The 18,012-nt window shown below is 47.1% G+C and overlaps 1 protein-coding gene across 1 annotated transcript in view; it reads left to right on the top strand.

The window, feature by feature from the left end:
* The window catches only part of LOC132381664 (zinc finger protein 585A-like), a 52,001-nt gene extending 37,579 nt beyond the window's left edge, over positions 1-14,422 (top strand). Inside the window, exons 2-3 of the mRNA XM_059951268.1 lie at positions 779-793; positions 13,465-14,422. Of these exons, the coding sequence (XP_059807251.1) occupies positions 779-793; positions 13,465-14,254 (805 nt within the window). The 3' untranslated portion in view covers positions 14,255-14,422. The remainder of the gene's footprint in view (positions 1-778; positions 794-13,464) is intronic.
* Positions 14,423-18,012: the final 3,590 nt, after the last annotated feature.

Consider the following 18,012-nt stretch of genomic DNA (forward strand, 5'->3'; position numbering starts at 1 on the left):
TATCAAATGCCTTGCTGAAATCCATATACACTACATCTACTGCTCTACCTTCATCAATGTGTTTAGTCATGTCTCAAAACATTCAATCAGGTTCGTAAGGCATGATCTGCCTTTGACAAAGCCATGCTGACTATTCCTAATGATATAATCAATATATTCTTCTGTTAAACACAGCACCATTAAACATTCAAGATTAGCTTTATTTGTCACATGGAACACTGAAAGGGGGCATTTTTGCATCAAATAAAATCAAAGACGATTAGACTCTGCGCCCCGCAAATGTCGCCACACTTTCACCACGTACGTAGCGCGTGCCCACAACTCCCTACCCCTGACCTCAGCTGTACGTCTTTGGAATGTGGGAGGAAACCGGAGCACCAGGAGGGAAGCCATGCAGTCACGGGAGAACATACCGACTTCTTACAGAGGGCAACCACCATCGTAAAGCTGGAGTTTCAAAGTGGATACACCACCGTGTCGCCGATTGCCACTCCTGTGGCCCCCAGGGCGGTGCACCCTTTAACGTTTGACCGGCTTCCCCGGCCAACTCAACCTTTTCACATCCAGCAGGGGCCTTCCCCTCAGAGTCCTTCTTTAGCCAGAGGGCGGCGAATCCGTGAAACTCATTGCCGCAGATGGCTGTGGGTGCATTTAAAGCCGAAGTTGATAAGAACTTGATTATCAAGAGTGTCAAATGTTAGCTGGAGAAGGCAGGAGAATGGGGTTCAGAGGGAGTAACCAGGAAGTAACCAGGAAGTTAGATGGGGGAGATTTTCAGAAGGCATTTGATAAGGTCCCACATAGAAGATTGGTGGGTAAAATCAAAGCTCAGGGCATCGGGGAGAAGGCATTGACATGGATAGAAAGCTGGTTGGCAGATAGAAAGCAAAGGGTAGTGGTGTATGAGTGTTTCTCGGAATGGCAGGTGGTGACTAGTGGGATGCCACAGGGCTCGGTGTTGGGACCACAGCTGTTTACCATTTACGCCAACGGTTTGGATGAAGGCATAGAAAATAACATCAGCAAATTTGCTGATGATACTAAGCTGGGTGGCAGTGTGACATGTGATGAGGATGTTAGGAGAATTCAGGGTGACTTGGATAGGCTGGGTGAGTGGGCAGATACTTGGCAGATGACGTTTAATGTGAATAAGTGTGAGGTTATCCACTTTGGGAGTAAGAACAGGAAGGCAGATTATTATCTGAACGGTGTAGAGTTAGGTAAGGGAGAAATACAAAGAGATCTAGGAGTCCTTGTTCATCAGTCACTGAAGGTGAACGAGCAAGTGCAACAGGCAGTGAAGAAGACTAATGGAATGTTGGCCTTTATTACAAAGGGAATTGAGTACAAGAGCAAGGAAATCCTCTTGCATTTGTACAGGGCCCTGGTGAGACCACACCTGGAGTATTGTGTACAGTTTTGGTCTCCAGGGTTAAGGAAGGACATCCTGGCTGTAGAGGAACTGCAGCGTAGATTCACGAGGTTAATTCCTGGGATGTCTGGACTGTCTTACGCAGAGAGGTTAGAGAGACTGGGCTTGTACACGCTGGAATTAAGGAGATTGAGAGGGGTTCTGATTGAAACATATAAGATTATTAAGGGATTGGACAAGATAGAGGCAGGAAATATGTTCCAGATGCTGGTAGAGTCCAGTACCAGAGGGCATGGTTTGAGAATAAGGGGTTGGTCATTTAGGACAGAGTTAAGGAAAAACTTCTCCCAGAGAGTTGTGGGGGTCTGGAATACACTGCCTCGGAAGGTAGTGGAGGCCAATTCTCTGGATGCTTTCAAGAAGGAGCTAGATAGGTATCTTATGGATAGGGGAATCAAGGGATATGGGGACAAGGCAGGAACTGGGTATTGATAGGAATTGATCAGCCATGATCTCAGAATGGCGGTGCAGGCTCGAAGGGCCGAATGGTCTACTTCTACACCTATTGTCTATTGTCTATAAATCAGGCACAATGGAAAGTCGGTTCAGACTTGATGGGCCTCATGGCCTAATTCTACTCTTGTCTCTTATGGTCGAACAGTGGGTGACCTCAGGGCTTTGGGTTTTGACTACAGCCCTGTGCTGCACTTTAACATCTCCTTTAGTTTACCCCCCCCCCCACTCTCTCTATCTGCTCTCATGCACAGACTTCCCAGCTGGCCAGGCTGATGCCCCCTCCAGAGACTTTCCCTTTGTCCCAATCCATCCTTCCACTAGCACCCACCCTCCCTGCAAACGAAGACTACCCCGCTGCCTTGTTTTACCAGTTCTGATGACGGTTCCTTAACTGGAAACCTTCATGTGGTTCCTCCTTCCGTAGACGGAGTCCCACTCCACCTTCCACCACACTCACTCCCCCTCTCCTTCCCCCATCCCATCAGCTTCCGCCCTCCCCATCATCCCACTCCCATCACCCGCCCAGTCTTCCCATCCTGACTTCTTCATCTCCCCTCCACCTCCTCCAACCCCCTTCATCCTCTCCTCCTACACCCTCCACTTCTCACCCTCCCACTTCTGTGCTCCCTGTACGGAGTAAGTATGTTCTCCTCGTGAGGATGCGGAGTCCCTCCCGGTGCTCCAGCTTCTTCCTCATTTCAAACACCGTTCCAAAGCCCTTGAACCTGATGGTCCGAGTCTTCTGCCCGTGGCCCCCCTCCTTTTTGAGAATCGCAAGATTACTATTAAGTCAGGTCAGGAGACCCCAGAAATGAGAGAAAGACATGCAGAATCCACAAAGAGTTTGGAATGTGTCCTGGCCTCCGAAAGGCGGAACCATTGATAACGGCCATTGTCTCTTGGAGATGGAATTGTGTATTGAATGCTGTACGATTCAGCGAAGCCCCCCAGGCAATGAACCGAGGGGGGTTGGTGGAAGGATTGCATCATCCCAACCTGATTGACATCTGAGACCCCGTGAGTGGGGATAAAAGAGGGTCTGGGGAACAGCCCCTCAGATGCACCAGAAGAAACGCTAGAACTCCTGTAACAGCGGAATAGCGAAAGCCGGTGGAAAAGCCCACGTGCGTCCTTTTCCATTTGCCTCGGAATTGGTGGGTCTTGCCACGGAAGAACGGCTTCAGCTAACCACAAAGGGGAAATCAGCCCCCAACGACTCTCGAAGAATTGACATCAAAAAAAGGAATGGGCAAGTTAAACCTCCATCTTTCTCTCCAACCTAAAAGCTGCAGCCTGAATGAACTTGAGTGACTTTTATATTTCCATCGGACAATACATTATCCCCTAGACAACGATAGAGCTATTTCTTATTGATTATTATTATACCTGCGCTTTTAGATTTAGTATTGACGACGTATATTATCTGTATGTTTGCATTGATATTATTTTTGTGTATTTTATCAATAAATACTGTTCAAAATAGTACCATCAGACTTCAACGGACCTCTCTATCTTTGCTGGTAAGTGACCCAGTTACGGGGTACGTAACAATGGGAAGGGGGTTTTGATTAAGTAGGAATGTCCGGGGTGGGATGGGCCTTTGCATATGTTGGCTGCTTTACCGAGGCACTGAGAAGTGGAGGGAAGTGTGATTTCCAAAACATGCTGAGCACCATTCACTGCAGCGTTTAGCGGTCTTGGGCGGAGCTGTTGCCATACCATGTGGCGTCCGGATACGACCAGCACCCCCTCCCCCAACTAGACAACGACAGGTCTGCCAGGTGAACCAAGTTCCCACAGCCTCTGTGAGGATGTAGTGTAAACTCTGAACTTTTGCGGTCAGCGCCGTTTACCAGGAAAAGATCTTCATCAGCCTCCCAGCGAGAGGTCAGTAATTCAGTCCAGGCTCGTTTTGACAAGCTCTAACGTACAGGAGCTGGACAGGGGTATCTTCATTTTAAGCTGCTGATGTATTTCACAGACTACTCCATGAACCTAATTTCCTTGGAGTTTAGAAGACTGAAAGGAGACCCTCGAAGTTCAAATTAAATTTGTTACCAAAGTACCTGTATGTTATCATATCCACTCTACCAGGAGACATTAACTTCCTTGCAGCCATTAACGGTGTGGGGGTGGGGGGGAATGCAATAGAATTTGAGCATCATAAACAGACAAAAATTACCAATGTGCAGGTGAAGATAAACTATGCAAATGAAAATGACACTGGGAATAGTAGCGTAAAGAGTCCTTGAGACTGAGTCTGTAAGCTGTTCAATTAGTTCAAACATGGCGAATGAGGTTATCCATATTGGTTCAGGAGCCTGATGGCAATAACTGTTGCAGACCCTGGTGACGTGAGACCTCCTGCACATTGGTAATAGCAGAAAAGTCAATGGTCTGAATGGTGTGGGTTTCTGATGACGGATGCAGTTTTCTCGTGCCAGCGCTCCGGGTACACGCAGTACACTCACAGCCGGGGAGGGTTTTGCCCATCTTGGACTGGGCTGTATCCGCCACAGCCAATCCTGGGCTTTGGACTCATCATACCAGGCAGTGATGTCACTAATCAGGGTACTCCCCACAATGCATCGACAGCAGACTTTCATCAATTTTAGTGATGGGTCTTGGATCAGTAGGCAGGCCACGTAATTACAAGATCAGCATACATTCGATTAAAACTGAGGGGCAATGGAACATCTTCTTGGCGTGGGTGGTGAGTCATTCTGGGGGGCTGTGGGGGCCAGGTCTTTAAAGAGGACACAGATACATTTCTTTCTGGGAATTGAGGGTCAAGGGGAACTGGCAGAGAAGAAGTGTTGAGGAGCACGGATCAGCCACGATTATGTTAAAGAGCAGGGCGGACTTGAGGGGCTGAGTGGCCTACTCTTTTCTTGTGCCCTTATGAATAACATGCATTACTCTTCCCTGAAATGGCCCAGTGAATGATACCGACAGTTTTCAAACCCAGTTGGACTGCAGCAGTTTGGCAAGTGTGCCATTCATTGGGTAGTGAGACCAGACCTGTTCACAGTACTCCAGGAACGGCCTCAGAGCTGGAGCAAGATATTGTACTCCACACCTCTTGTGATAAAGGCTGATCTACTGTTTACTTGCCTTGTGTTACCGTTCAGTGTTTGTCCTATATCGTCCGTCTGAATACATTTCTCCTTTCTCCCTCCCTTTTGTTCTCTCTGTTCTTTTAATCCCCTTTCCGATACCACCTCTCATTTTCTTCACTTTTTCTAACTCTCCTGACATTTCTCACATTTCTTCTCTCTGCCCTTTCAGTCTTTTTTTCACTTTCTATCCCTCCTTTCCCTCCGCACACACACCTCTCTTCTCTCTCTTCCTTTCGCTTTATCCCTCCTGCCTTTCTCTGTCCGTCCCCTCTCTTTCTGCTCTCTTACTCCTTTATCTCTCCTCTCCCTCCTCTCTGTCTCTGTAAATATATGGAATTAATTTCGCCTGGAGAACTTCCAAAGCATATTTCAAACATTTACTAAGCACCGTCCCCATTCAGGTAGGAACCTGAAGACCCGCTCAACAATTTATGGACAGTTTCTTATCCTCTGCCGTCAGATATTTCAAACATCGGTGTATATCACTTCTTTGTTGTTTCTTCTCTCACTGTTTATTTCTCTTTCAATATGTTTATTAATGTATACAAGAATATACAACAAATACAGAGTATATATATAAAAAATTACTAACAGAATACAGACAATAGAAAAATTGAACTCTATAGGACTGAGTGACATACATGTATACAGTACTCTGGTAATGATTACTAATACTGCAAATTTATAAAGAGTATACATTAGGAATTTTATGTATATATAAAAAAAATCTAGCCCTTACCAAGAAAGCCAATGGGTAAGAACAAGGAAAAGAATATTTTTTTAAAAAGTGTCGCCAAGTTGTTAGCAAGGAATAACATAATTAATAACAGCTACATAGAAAAAAAACCTCACAAGTTAGAGTAGTAGTTCATAAAAGGACCCCATGTCGTGTAAAAGTACTGTACTGAATTAGAAATAGAACGCCGAATCTTCTCCAAACTAAGATGAGTCGTAATGTCTTCTAACCACTGCATACGAGTAGGGGAGGCTGCTTTTTTCCATTTAAGCAAAATCCGTCTTCTCGCCATAAGTGAGATAAAAGCTAGAACATACAAGTCTGAGGGAGTTAAAGTTATATCTTGAGTTCCAAGAATACCAAAGAGAGCAGTAAGAGGATTAGGTTCAAAGTTAGTGTTAAAAAGTTGAGAAAAAGTAGAAAATACATCTTTCCAAAGTTTTTCTTTCCAAAAAACTGGAACATATGAATTAACGAAGCATTGGCTGAATTAAATTCGTCACAAGTTGGAGAAATATCAGAGTAAAAACGGGATAATTTCTCTTTAGATAATATGTACCACTTTAAATTGTGGCGAGCGCAAAAAGATGACTTATTCACTCATTTCAAAATGGTATTCCAATCTTCATCGGAGATTTGCATATTCAGATCATGCTCCCAAGCTTGCCTAATATTATGTAAAGAAAGCTGCTTAAACATAAGCAGTTCATTATATATATTAGAGATTGATCCGTCAAAAAGAGGTTTCAAATTTAAAATATCATGTAAGAGACTCACTGTTAATTTCTGTTGTAATTTGTTGTCATTTTATGTCTGTGCACTGTACGGCTGCCTCACAGCATCAAATCTTAGGACATGAAAGAAAGTGATATTAAACCTGGTTCTGATACTGAAGCAAAGTATCTATTTTCTGCTTATTGAACTGCAGTGTGAAAATTGAGTTATGGCGAGATCTCACGAACGATCAGACATCCAAACTTTGATTGATTATGGATATCACTGAGACAGAAGTTAGAAGTAAAACAGAAAATCCTTGCATCAGGACTGTTCATTTAGCAAATCACCTTTTGTTCATCATTCACACAAAATGCTGGAGGAGCTCATCTTCTCCTCTCCCACCCCCCCCCCACACCGTCTGCTTTCCACAGGGATCACTCCCTACCCGATTCCTGTGTCCATTCGTCCCTCCCCACCGATCTCCCTCCTGGCACTGATCCCAGAAAGCATAACAAGTGCTACACCTGCCCCTACACCTCTCTCCTCACTACCATTCAGGGTCCTAAACAGTCCTTCCCCATGAGGCGACTCCTCACCTGTGAGTCTCCTGGGGTGATGTACTGTGTCCGGTGCTCCCGGTGTGGCCTCCTGTATATCAGTGAGACCTGACACAGACTGGGAGACCACTTCGCCGAGCACCTACTGTGGTGAACTACATATACCTGTCTGGACACGCCCCCTGCTGACTGCCCCTGTGGCTCCTCCCACACTGTCTCCCTGTGGTGAACTACATATACCTGTCTGGACACGCCCCCTACTGACTGCTCCTGTGGCCCCGCCCACAGACCGTGGCTCCTCCCACTGTCTCCCTGTGGTGAACTACATATACCTGTCTGGACACGCCCCCTGCTGACTGCTCCTGTGGCTCCTCCCACAGACCCCTGTATAAAGGCGATTGAGGCCTGAGCCCGGCCTCTCAGTCTCCAGGATGTAGTATGATGGTCACCCACTGCTTGTTCCTTCTTCCAGTCAATAAAAGCCGATATCTCGCCTTTACGTCTCAGAGTGAGTTATTGATGGTGCATCACCTACCCTCTATTCGCCAGAACGAGCGGGATCTCCCACTGGCCACCCATATTAATTCCACTTCCCATTCCAACATGTCTATCCGTGGCCTCCTCTACTGTTGCGATGAGGCTACAGTCAGGTTGGAGGAACAACACCTTATATTCTGTCTGGGTAGCCTCCAACCTGGTGGCATGATCATTGATTTCTTGAACTTCGGGTAATTTCCCCACCCCCCTGCCACCTTCACCATTTTCTATCCACTTTTCCCTCTCTCACCTTATCTCCGCCCTCGGGTGCCCCTTGCCCTTTTCTTTCTTCCATGGCCTTCTCTCCTCTCCTATTAGACTCTCCCTTCTTCAGCCCTGTAGCTCTCTCACCAATTAACTTCCCAGCTCCTTACTTCATCCCTCCCCCTCCTGGTTTCACCTCTCACTCTGAGACCCACCCTCCAGTTCCCCCACCTTTTAAACCTGCTCATCTTTTATTTCTCCAGTCGTGGTGAAGAGTCTCGGTCTGAAACGGCTGTACTGTTTTCCACAGATGAGATCCTCCCGCATTGTGTGTGTGTGTGTGTGTGTGTTGCTCGGATTTCCAGCAGCTGCAGATTTTCTCCTTTGCTCACTGTCCTCTGGTTCCGACTTTCTGCCGCTGAGACCATGGTCTTTTGTTCTCTTTGTAATGTACTGGGTAACAGTGACCAGTACTACTCACAACAGTGTCAGTCTCCAATGAGAAAAGCCCGATCACCTACTCCTGATGCTCAGTAGCATTGCAGACACCATTTACCACCGTCAACAAACACCAGGAGGGTCGCAGTAATCAGAACATCTCCAGAAGCCGCCATGTAAATACCACGTGCTCTTCGCAGGTCTGTGTGACAAGCCCAGAACGTGAAGCTATACTAATAGAGAGTGACAAACCATGCAAAGTTACAGACTGATGAAGGGCAGAAATGACACTTTCTGATACAGTCTGCAGTGTTCTCCAGATGTTCCTTCAAATTGCATTGAGCCTCGCTGCAGTACTGTGATATCAGAGTCGCCATAAAGGGGAAAATTATCTCAGCTGAAATGTTGTCCTCCGGCCACTGACGTCTTTTGTAAACCTTTTACCCAGTGGAAAAGGTGAAGGATTTGTGACTGTGAGTCTCAAACACAACAGCAGGTCAGTTCTGTGTTGGGAAAGGTGGAGGATTTGTGACTGCGAGTCTCAAACACAACAGCAGGTCAGTTCTGTAGTGTTGGTCGGTTCATCAGCCACCGAAGGAGATGCTTGAGAAGGGAGCACACCAGTCGTAGCAAGGGGAATCTGAACGTGTTCAGCGTAGGGGTGAGATTTCCACGAACCATCCTGCTGATAAACCTTGTAGATTGTCTTCCATTCATTGGAGGAGTGAGCAGATTACCTTTATAGCGACAACAGAATCGTTGTCAATCCTGGGAGAGGAAGTCACATCTCACCCCAGCTTCAATCGTGCATCCGCTTTGTGTGTGAAATGAAGTTTTCTGTTTCACCTTCTCATTGAAACCCAGTTGGACCAGGGCCCTAAGAACACACTAACATATCGTCACTATAGACCAGACGCTCAACTGGTTTACTTGTCGATGGTGGAGGTAGGGTTTGCTATGCCCGTAATCTGACCATAGACTTGATAGCAGTGAGGTGTCTTTCACTGGCTGTCATTCTGGAAGGGATTCAATAGGCCATTGTACCTGCAACTGGACCAGCGAGTTCACACTGGGGGAGGCCTTTCGCCTGCTCCGTGTTTGGGAAGGGATTCACCCAAGCATTCACTCTGCAGAAACACTGGGGTGAGGCCACTCATTTGTGGGAGTGGATATATAGGCCTGAAGATAGATCTGCAAGTTCATGCCACAGAGAAGCTGTTCACTTGTCCGACTGTGGGAAATGATTCACTCCCCTGCCTGATCTGAGGACGCTGTGGGGCGGGCGTTCATCTGATCTGGCTGAGGGAAGGGATTCACTCAGTCATCCCAAATGCAATCCCAAATGAGTTCAGTGGAGAGAGGCCATACATCTCCTCTCTGTGTGGGAAGGGTTTCACTCAGTCTGCTGAATCCCAGAGAGCTTACACCGGAGAGAGGCCATCGATCTGTTCCAAGTCACCTGAGCTATTGAAACACCAGTGAGTTCACACAGGGCATCAGCCATACAACCAGTTCAATGTTCAAAGTTAATTTATTCTGAAAAGTACTTATACTAATTATAATATCGGCACATACATTTTCTTGCGGGCATTCACAGTAGATACACAAAACACAATGGAATCACAAGGCGGACAACCAACGTTGGAAAGACGAGCTGTAATCAAGTAATAATAATAATAATAAACAAATAAATAAATAATAAATAATATCAAGAACATGAGTTGTAGAATCCTTGAAAGTGTGTCCCGAGGAATGAGGAACATTTTGGACAAAGCCAGAGTGAACTCGTCCTCTCTATAGAGGACAGTAACACCTTGAAAGATCCCCCCAAGACCCTGCTCATGGACTGCTTGTCCCACTCCCATCAGGGAGGAGGCTTCATAGCATCCATGCCAGTAACACCAGACTCAAAATAAGTTACTTTCCAAAGCAGTAAGACTGATTGATACCTCTCCCCCATAACTCCACCACTACCTCCTTATTTCCCATCAGTCACCTTGCATACAGCCTAGTGTCACTTTACAGATGTACAGTCAATCTATGTATGTTTTATATGTATCTATCTATGTTATGTATTTATATTTATTGTGTGTGTTTTTTAATTATTGCTATTTTGTTGTATTCTCTATTTTATTGTAATTTTTGTGCTGCATCGGATCTGGAGTAAGTTATTTCACTTCACTTGTACAGGAAATGTTTACAGTTACTGGGATCTCAGGGTTGTACGTAGGTACTTTGATAATAAATTTTAGTTTAAACACTGACAGCGAACATCTTGAATCTTGAATGGCTCCTTGCTTACCCAGAGGTCTCCGCTCCTCAGCATTCGCCGTTGGTGACCCACGGATCAAATGCGCAGGCGTGAAGAATACAGCGATTTCCGGAATATCGCGCATGCGCTCAGCGGACAAAAGGCTGGGAAGATCAGCGGTAGGTAGGAGTGGGGCTCCGGGTGAAGGTTTTACCAGCACGGGCGTCCGCAACCTCACCGAGGGACAATTGCGGCGAGCTCCGAACACACCGTGCCCCGGGACACAGGCACAGTGCCCATCCTTCCCCACTTCCAGCCTCACGAAAGCCCCGGGGAGCTTTCTCCCGAAGGCTGAGGGTGCAGCGCCATTTTGAGGCGCATGCGCGCCGCTGGGACGGTGGCCGACAGACGGGCGCCTTGTTCTTGGCGTTTTCTGGGTAGAGAAGCGCCCATGGGTGACACTTCCCGAGCTTTCCCCGCCGGTCCCGGGGCGGGTCTGGAAGCCCCAGCGCAGGGAATGGGAGCAGTTGGATCTCCCAGACACTGCCGAGCTCCGGCTATCGAAATCCAAGCATTTAGGAACATATTGTCCGAGTTAATCTCGAATGAAGACTCCATTTCAGTCAATCAAAGAATGCTGCGTAGAAAAAAGCTAATTCCTTGCATCAACTTTAGTTCTTTAGAAAACCATCTACACTTACCCATAAGACCATATGCCACTGGAGCAGAATAAGACCCATCGGCTCGCTTTGTCATTCCATTGGCTGATTTATTATCCCTCTCAACACCAGTTTTCTGCCTTTGATCAAACCTAGCAACCTCTGTTATACCTCTGACCGTTGTCTATACCCAACGGCCTGGCTTCCAGAGCCAGGTGTGGCAATGGATTACACAGAATCACTGAACTCTAGACAAAGAAATTCCTCCTCCACTCTGGTTTGAAATACACGGGGTTCCTCTCTTCTGAGGCTGTGCCCTCTGGTCCAAGACTCCCCCACTACAGGAAACATCCACTCTCTCTAGGCCTTCCAATATTTAATAAGTTCCAAAGAGATTCCCTCCCCCCCCAAACTTAAGTGAGTACAGGCCTGAAGCCATCAAATACTCATTGTATGGTAACCCTTTCATTCCCAGAATGATTCCTGTGACCCTCCTCTGGACCCTCTCCAATGCCAGCACATCTTTTAAGGATAAGGAGCCTAAAACTGCACACAGTGTTTCAAGTGCAGTCTGACCATTGTCTTATAAAGCCTCGGCATTCCATCCTTGCTTCTACATTCTAGTCCTCTTGAAATGAATACCAACATTACATTCGCCTTCCTCACCACTGACTCGAATTGCAAGTTAACCTTTAGGGAATCCTGCATGAGGACTCCCAAGTCCCTTTGCACCTCAGATTTTTAAAATTTTCTCTCCATTTGGAAAATATGCTTTTATTCCTTCCACCAAAGTCCATGGCCATACTCTTTGCTACAATATCTCTCATCTGCTACTTCTTAGCCCATTCTCTCAATCTGTTTCAGTCCTCTTGCAGACTCCCTGCTTTCTCAACACTACCTGCCCCTCCACCTATATTCATATCATCTGCAACTTCAGCCATCAATTCCTTCATTTCAATCACTGCCATATAATGTTGTAAGTCTCAACAGCAACCCCTGTGGAACACTGCTGGTTACTGGCAGGCAGCACACCTTCTTACTCTGACCCCTCATCTTTTTTTTCTCTCTAGGCCTGCTGAAGGGTTTCAGCCCAATATGTTGACTGTTTACTCTTTTCCATAGATGCTGCCTGGCCTGCTGAGTTCCTCCAGCATTTTGTGTGTGTTACTTTCTCCAGGCAGTAAGATTGATCAATACCGCCCCTCCACTCCCCCACTACCACTAGTTCATCGCTTCCTGCCAGAATCACCAAATGTAGAGACACTCCTGTGTCTAGTATCACTTTATGGACAAGCAATCAATCTGTGTGTAAGCTGTGTATTGTTTACTTACTGTTGTGTTCTTCACCTTATTCGGGTTTTCTTTGTGCTGCGTCAGATCCAGAGGGACAGTGATTCCGTCTCCTTCATACTTGTGTGCAGGAAAAGACGTTAAGCAGTCTGATCATGTCCACTGGCATTACCTTCGATGAGTTCACCACCACAGCGGGAGGTATCACAGTACTTGAAAGTCTCCCGGATCAGCCTTGTTATATCATGTGCTCTTTGTAGCTCTGTGTTACGTGCCCAGAACCTGAAATAATACTGACTGGGAGAGACAAACTGAGCCAAGTCACAGATCGCTCACGGACAGATGTGGCCCATTCTGATTTCAATAAGAAACAGAGAATTTGATGGTCAGTCTGGCCGCCTAGTCCGTGCCCAGTCAGACGACGAGTTGTTCATCCAACTTGTGATGAACCTCACTGTGGCAGTGTGATGTCAGATCTCTCCACAGACACTGAAATTATCTCATCTCGAACGCTGTCCTTCACCCACTGATGTCTTTTCTAAATCTTTTTACAGGTTGGAAACAGCAAATGATTTGGAACAGAACCACTCTGCAGATATTTCCTTTGTAGCACCGATCGATCAGTTGTTGATCCTTGGAGATGAAGATGTATCTCATCCCCGCTGGACCTGTGTTTTGTGTCTGAAAGGAAACATTCTGTTTTAACTCAGTGAAATCCCCTGGAACCAGGGTGCTGAGAACACACCAGCATTTGTTCCCCAGAGATCAGTTCTTCATCTGCATTGATTTGACACGGGATTCACTCTGACTAACATCGGACTTGGTGAATTGCCAGACAATTGATAGCAGAGAGATATCATTCACCTGCTCTGTCAGGGAAGGGATTCACTCACTCAGCCCTCCTGCAGACACACAGTGGACAAGGGAGACACCGTTCAACTGTTCAGTGTGGGAAGGATTCACTAATTCATCCCACCTGATGGGACACCAGCGAGTTCACCCCGAGGAGAGGCCGTTCACCTGCTCAGACTGTGGCAAGGCATTCATTCGGGCATCTGAACTGCGGAGGCACCAGCGAGTTCACACCGGGGAGAGGCCGTACATCTGCTGTGAATGTGGGAAGGGATTCACTCAGTCATCCCACTTGCAGACACACCGGTCAGTTCACACTGGGGTGAGGCTTTTCACGTGCTTAGATTGTGGGAAGGGATTTACTCGGTCACCTCAATTGAAGATACATCAGAGAGTTCACACTGGGGAGAGGCCGTACGTCTGCTGTGAATGTGGGAAGGGATTCACTCAGTCGTCCCACCTACAGACACACCAGTCAGTTCACACTGGGGAGAGGCCGTTCACCTGCCCAGAGTGTGGGAAGGCATTTACCCACCCATCTCACCTGCAGACACACCAGCGAGTTCACACTGGGGAGAGGCCGTTTATCTGCTCCGTTTGTGGGAAGAGGTTCACTCGGTCATCGGATCTGTTGACGCACGAGCGATTTCACACCGGGGAGAGGCCGTACGCTTGCTCTGAGTGTGGGAAGGGATTCACTCGGTCGTCAGATCTGCTGACACACCAGCGAGTTCACACTGGGGAGAGACCGTTCACCTGCTCGGACTGTGGGAAGGGATTCACTCAGTCATCTCAACTGAAGGTACACCAGCGAGTTCACACTGGGGAGAGGCCATTCACCTGCTCAGACTGTGGGAAGGGATTCACTCAGTCGTCCAGCCTGCAGACCCACCAGCGACTCCACACAGGGGAGAGGCCATTCACCTGTTCCGTGTGTGGGAAGGGATTCACTCACTCATCCCACCTTGTGAAGCACTACCGAGTTCACACTGGGGATAAAGCTTAAATAGCTGCATGCTGGATATTTAACCCTCACATTTGCTGAACCCAGAGGCAAGTTCAAAAGTGACTGTTGTCGAACTCTGCAATGGTTCCTGCTGCTCATCACACCCAGTCTGTACCCTGGTCACTGGGCCTGGTGGGGGGGTTTCTTCCTCTGACTGGAGTTTTAACATTCTGGATCTATGACAAATAAATCAGATCTATTTTAAGCTCTGTCTCAGGGAATCAATTCAGCCGACCTGGTCTCTGCCAATGTTTCTGTTCCAGGGTAGTCATTTTAAATCCATTCCTGCTGTTCACCTCTCACTCTCCCTGTGGTGACGGCTTCCAAATAGTCTGTCGGTGAAGAAGTTTCTCTTGAATTTTCTGTAGACTGAAGACAAGCTCACTGCAGTTATGTCTGACGTGTTCTTCATCCCTCAAATCTCTGGGCGGAGGAAGAGTGGCACTGGCGCATTCCCTGCTCTTTTCAATGTTGTGGGTCTTTTTCACTGCTGAAGGGCTGTCTCTCACAGGGTTGTTACAACACACCGCTGCCCTCCAAACTCGATAGCAGGGTGGGGGACCATTAGTGGAGCGGGTCCAGAGACGAGAGAGGGGTCAGGTGTGGGGCTCTGGGCTGTGGTAGGGGGTAGGAGGGGAGGGGAGGGGGGGGTGAGGCAGTGAGCGACGGACCAGCAGAAGTTGGAAGCTCATTGACAGAAAGAAACTGTGTCAGGTTCATCAGGAAACTTCAGGCTTAGGGCGGGGCGGCAATACAGTTCACAGCTTCATTCAGTTCCGTTGTCCTCTGTAAGGAAGGATCTACATCCTTCCTGTGTGCGTGTGTGTTTCCTCCGACAATCCAAAGCCATACATTTAGTTGGCTAATTGGTCAGAGTAAATTGTCCTGTCGTTGGGCTTGGTGGGGTAGAAGGACCTGTATCTCTAAATAAGATCAAAGAGACGTTGAGATCCACTTTGACTGCAGACGCACACAATGCCCGCTCACATTGGCCACTTTGCTGGGAGGAGCTTGCAATGTTAAACTGGATACTGTTTTCTCATAAAAATATTGTCTTGTTTGGTGCCTTTTGGCAGAGGGAGCAGTTCTTGTAAAACTTCCAGTTGCGCCGTTCTTACCTGTAGGGATCTCTGCGGTTCAGAATTCAGCTTTGGTGATCCGCGGATTGAGTGCGCAGACGCCAGTAGATCAAGATTCAGCGGATACAAGATGGAGTGGAAAGGTGAGCCTGCGCAGTGGACGAAAGGCTCCGGACTGTTGGCAGGAAGTGAGGCGGGAGTACATCTTCACTGGCAGTCGCGTCCTGAATGGGACAATTGCCCCGAGCCCTGGTGATGGTTCGCGCAGGGCCATGGTAAGCTATGGTGCTGGGTCAATTACACAGGCACTTGCTTATCCCTGGGACAGTGATAGAAACAGAAAACCTACAGCACAATACAGGCCCTTCAGCCCACAAAGCTGTATCGAACATGTCCTTAACATAGAAATTACCCAGGGTTACCCATAGCCCTCTATTTTTCTAAGCTCCATGTACCTATCCAGGAGTCTCTTAAAAGACCCTATCGTATCCGCCTCCACCACTGTTGCCGGCAGCCCATTCCACACACTCGCCACTCTCTGAGTAAAAAAACTTACCCCTGACATCTCCTCTGTACCTACTCACCAGCACCTTAAACCTGTGCCCTCTCATGCTAGTCATTACAGCCCTGGGGAAAAGCCTCTGACTATCCACACAATCAATGCCTCTCATCATCTTATACACCTTTATCAGGTCACCTCTCATCCTCCGTCACTCCAAGGAGAAAAGGCTGAGTTCACTCAACCTATTCTCATAAGGCATGCTCCCCAATCCAGGCAACATCCTTGTAAATCTCCTCTGCACCCTTTCTGTGGTTTCCACATCCTTCCTGTAATGAGGTGACCAGAACTGAGCACAGTACTCCAAGTGGGGTCTGACCAGGATCCTATATAGCTGTAACATTACCTCTTGGCTCCTAAACTCAATCCCATGATTCATGAAGGCCAATACACCATACGCCTTCTTAACCACACAGTCAACCTGCGCAGCAGCTTTGTGTGTCCTATGGACTCAGACCCCAAGATCCCTCTGATCCTCCACACTGCCAAGAGTCTTACCATTAATACTATATTCTGCCATCATATTTGACCTACCAAAATGAACCACCACACACTTATCTGGGTTGGACTCCATCTGCCACTTCTTAGCCCAGTTTTGCATCCTATCAATGTCCCTCTGTAACCTCTGACAGCCCTGTATACTATCCACAATACCTCCAACCTTTATGTCATCAGCAAAATTCCTAACCCATCCCTCCACTTCCTCATCCAGGTCATTTATAAAAATCACGAAGAGTAGGGGTCCCAGAACAGATCCCTGAGGCACCCCACTGGTCACCGACCTCCATGCAGAATAGGAACTGTCGACAACCACTCCTTGCCTTCTGTGAGCAAGTAAGTTCTGGATCCACAGAGCAATTTCCCTTGGATCCCATGCCTCCTTACTTTCTCAATAAGCCTTGCATGGGGTACCTTATAAAACGCCTTGCTGAAATCCATATACACTACATCTACTGCTCTACCTTAACATCCTCAAAAATTCAATCAGGCTTGTCAGGCACGACCTGCCTTTGACAAACCTATGCTGACTATCCCTAATCATATTACACCTCTCCAAATGTTCATAAATCCTGTCTCTCAGGATCTTCTTCATCAACTTACCAACCATTCAAGTAAGACTTACTGGTCTATAATTTCCTGGGCTATCTCTACTCCTTTTCTTGAATAAATCCAATCCTCCGGAATGTCTCCTGCCCCATTGATGATGCAAAGATCATCACCAGAGGCTTAGCAATCCCCACCCTCGCCTCCCACAGTAGCCTGGAGTACATCTCATCCGGTCCCGGCGGCTTATCCAACTCGATGCTTTCCAAAAGCTCAAGCACATCCTCTTCATTAATATCTACATGCACAAGCTTTTCATCCCCTGTAAGTTATCCCTACGATTGCCAAGGTCCTTTTCCGTAGTGAATACTGAAGCAAAGTACTCATTAAGTACCTCTGCTAACTCCTCCAGTTCCATACACACTTTTCCACTGTCACACTTGATTGGTCCTATTCTCTCATGTTTTATCCTCTTGCTCTTCACATACTTGTAGAATGCCTTGGGGTTTTCCTTAATCCTGTCTGCCAAAGCCTTCTCCTGGCCCCTTCGGGCTCTCCTAATTTTTTCTTAAGGTTCTTTCTGCTAGCCTTATAATCTTCTAGATCTCTATCATTACCTAGTTTTTTGAACCTTTCATAAGCTCTTCTTCTTGATCAGATTTACAACAGCCTTTGTACATCACGGTTCCTGTACCCTATCATCCTTTCCCTGTCTCATTAAAATGTACCTATGCAGAACCCCATGCAAATATCCCCTGAACATTTGCCTGTCATTGAAACCCCGCTGGACCAGGGCTTGAGAATACTATAGCATATCTTTGCTAAAGATCAGACGCTCAACTGCTTTACTTGTGGTTAGTATTAACTACATCTGTGATCTGACCTGATAAATGGCCAGAGAGTTGATAGCAGTGAGATATCATTCACCAGCTTTTGAAGGGATTCACTCGGTCATCGCACCTGCAATACACCCACAAGTTCACACCGAGGGAGGCTGTTCACCTGCTCCGTATGTGGAAGGTTATATACTTGCCTGAAGGTACGTCAGCAAATTCACACTGCACATAACCCGTTCG

This window comes from Hypanus sabinus, chromosome 26 (assembly GCF_030144855.1).
Source record: "Hypanus sabinus isolate sHypSab1 chromosome 26, sHypSab1.hap1, whole genome shotgun sequence".
Lineage (NCBI taxonomy): Eukaryota > Metazoa > Chordata > Chondrichthyes > Myliobatiformes > Dasyatidae > Hypanus > Hypanus sabinus.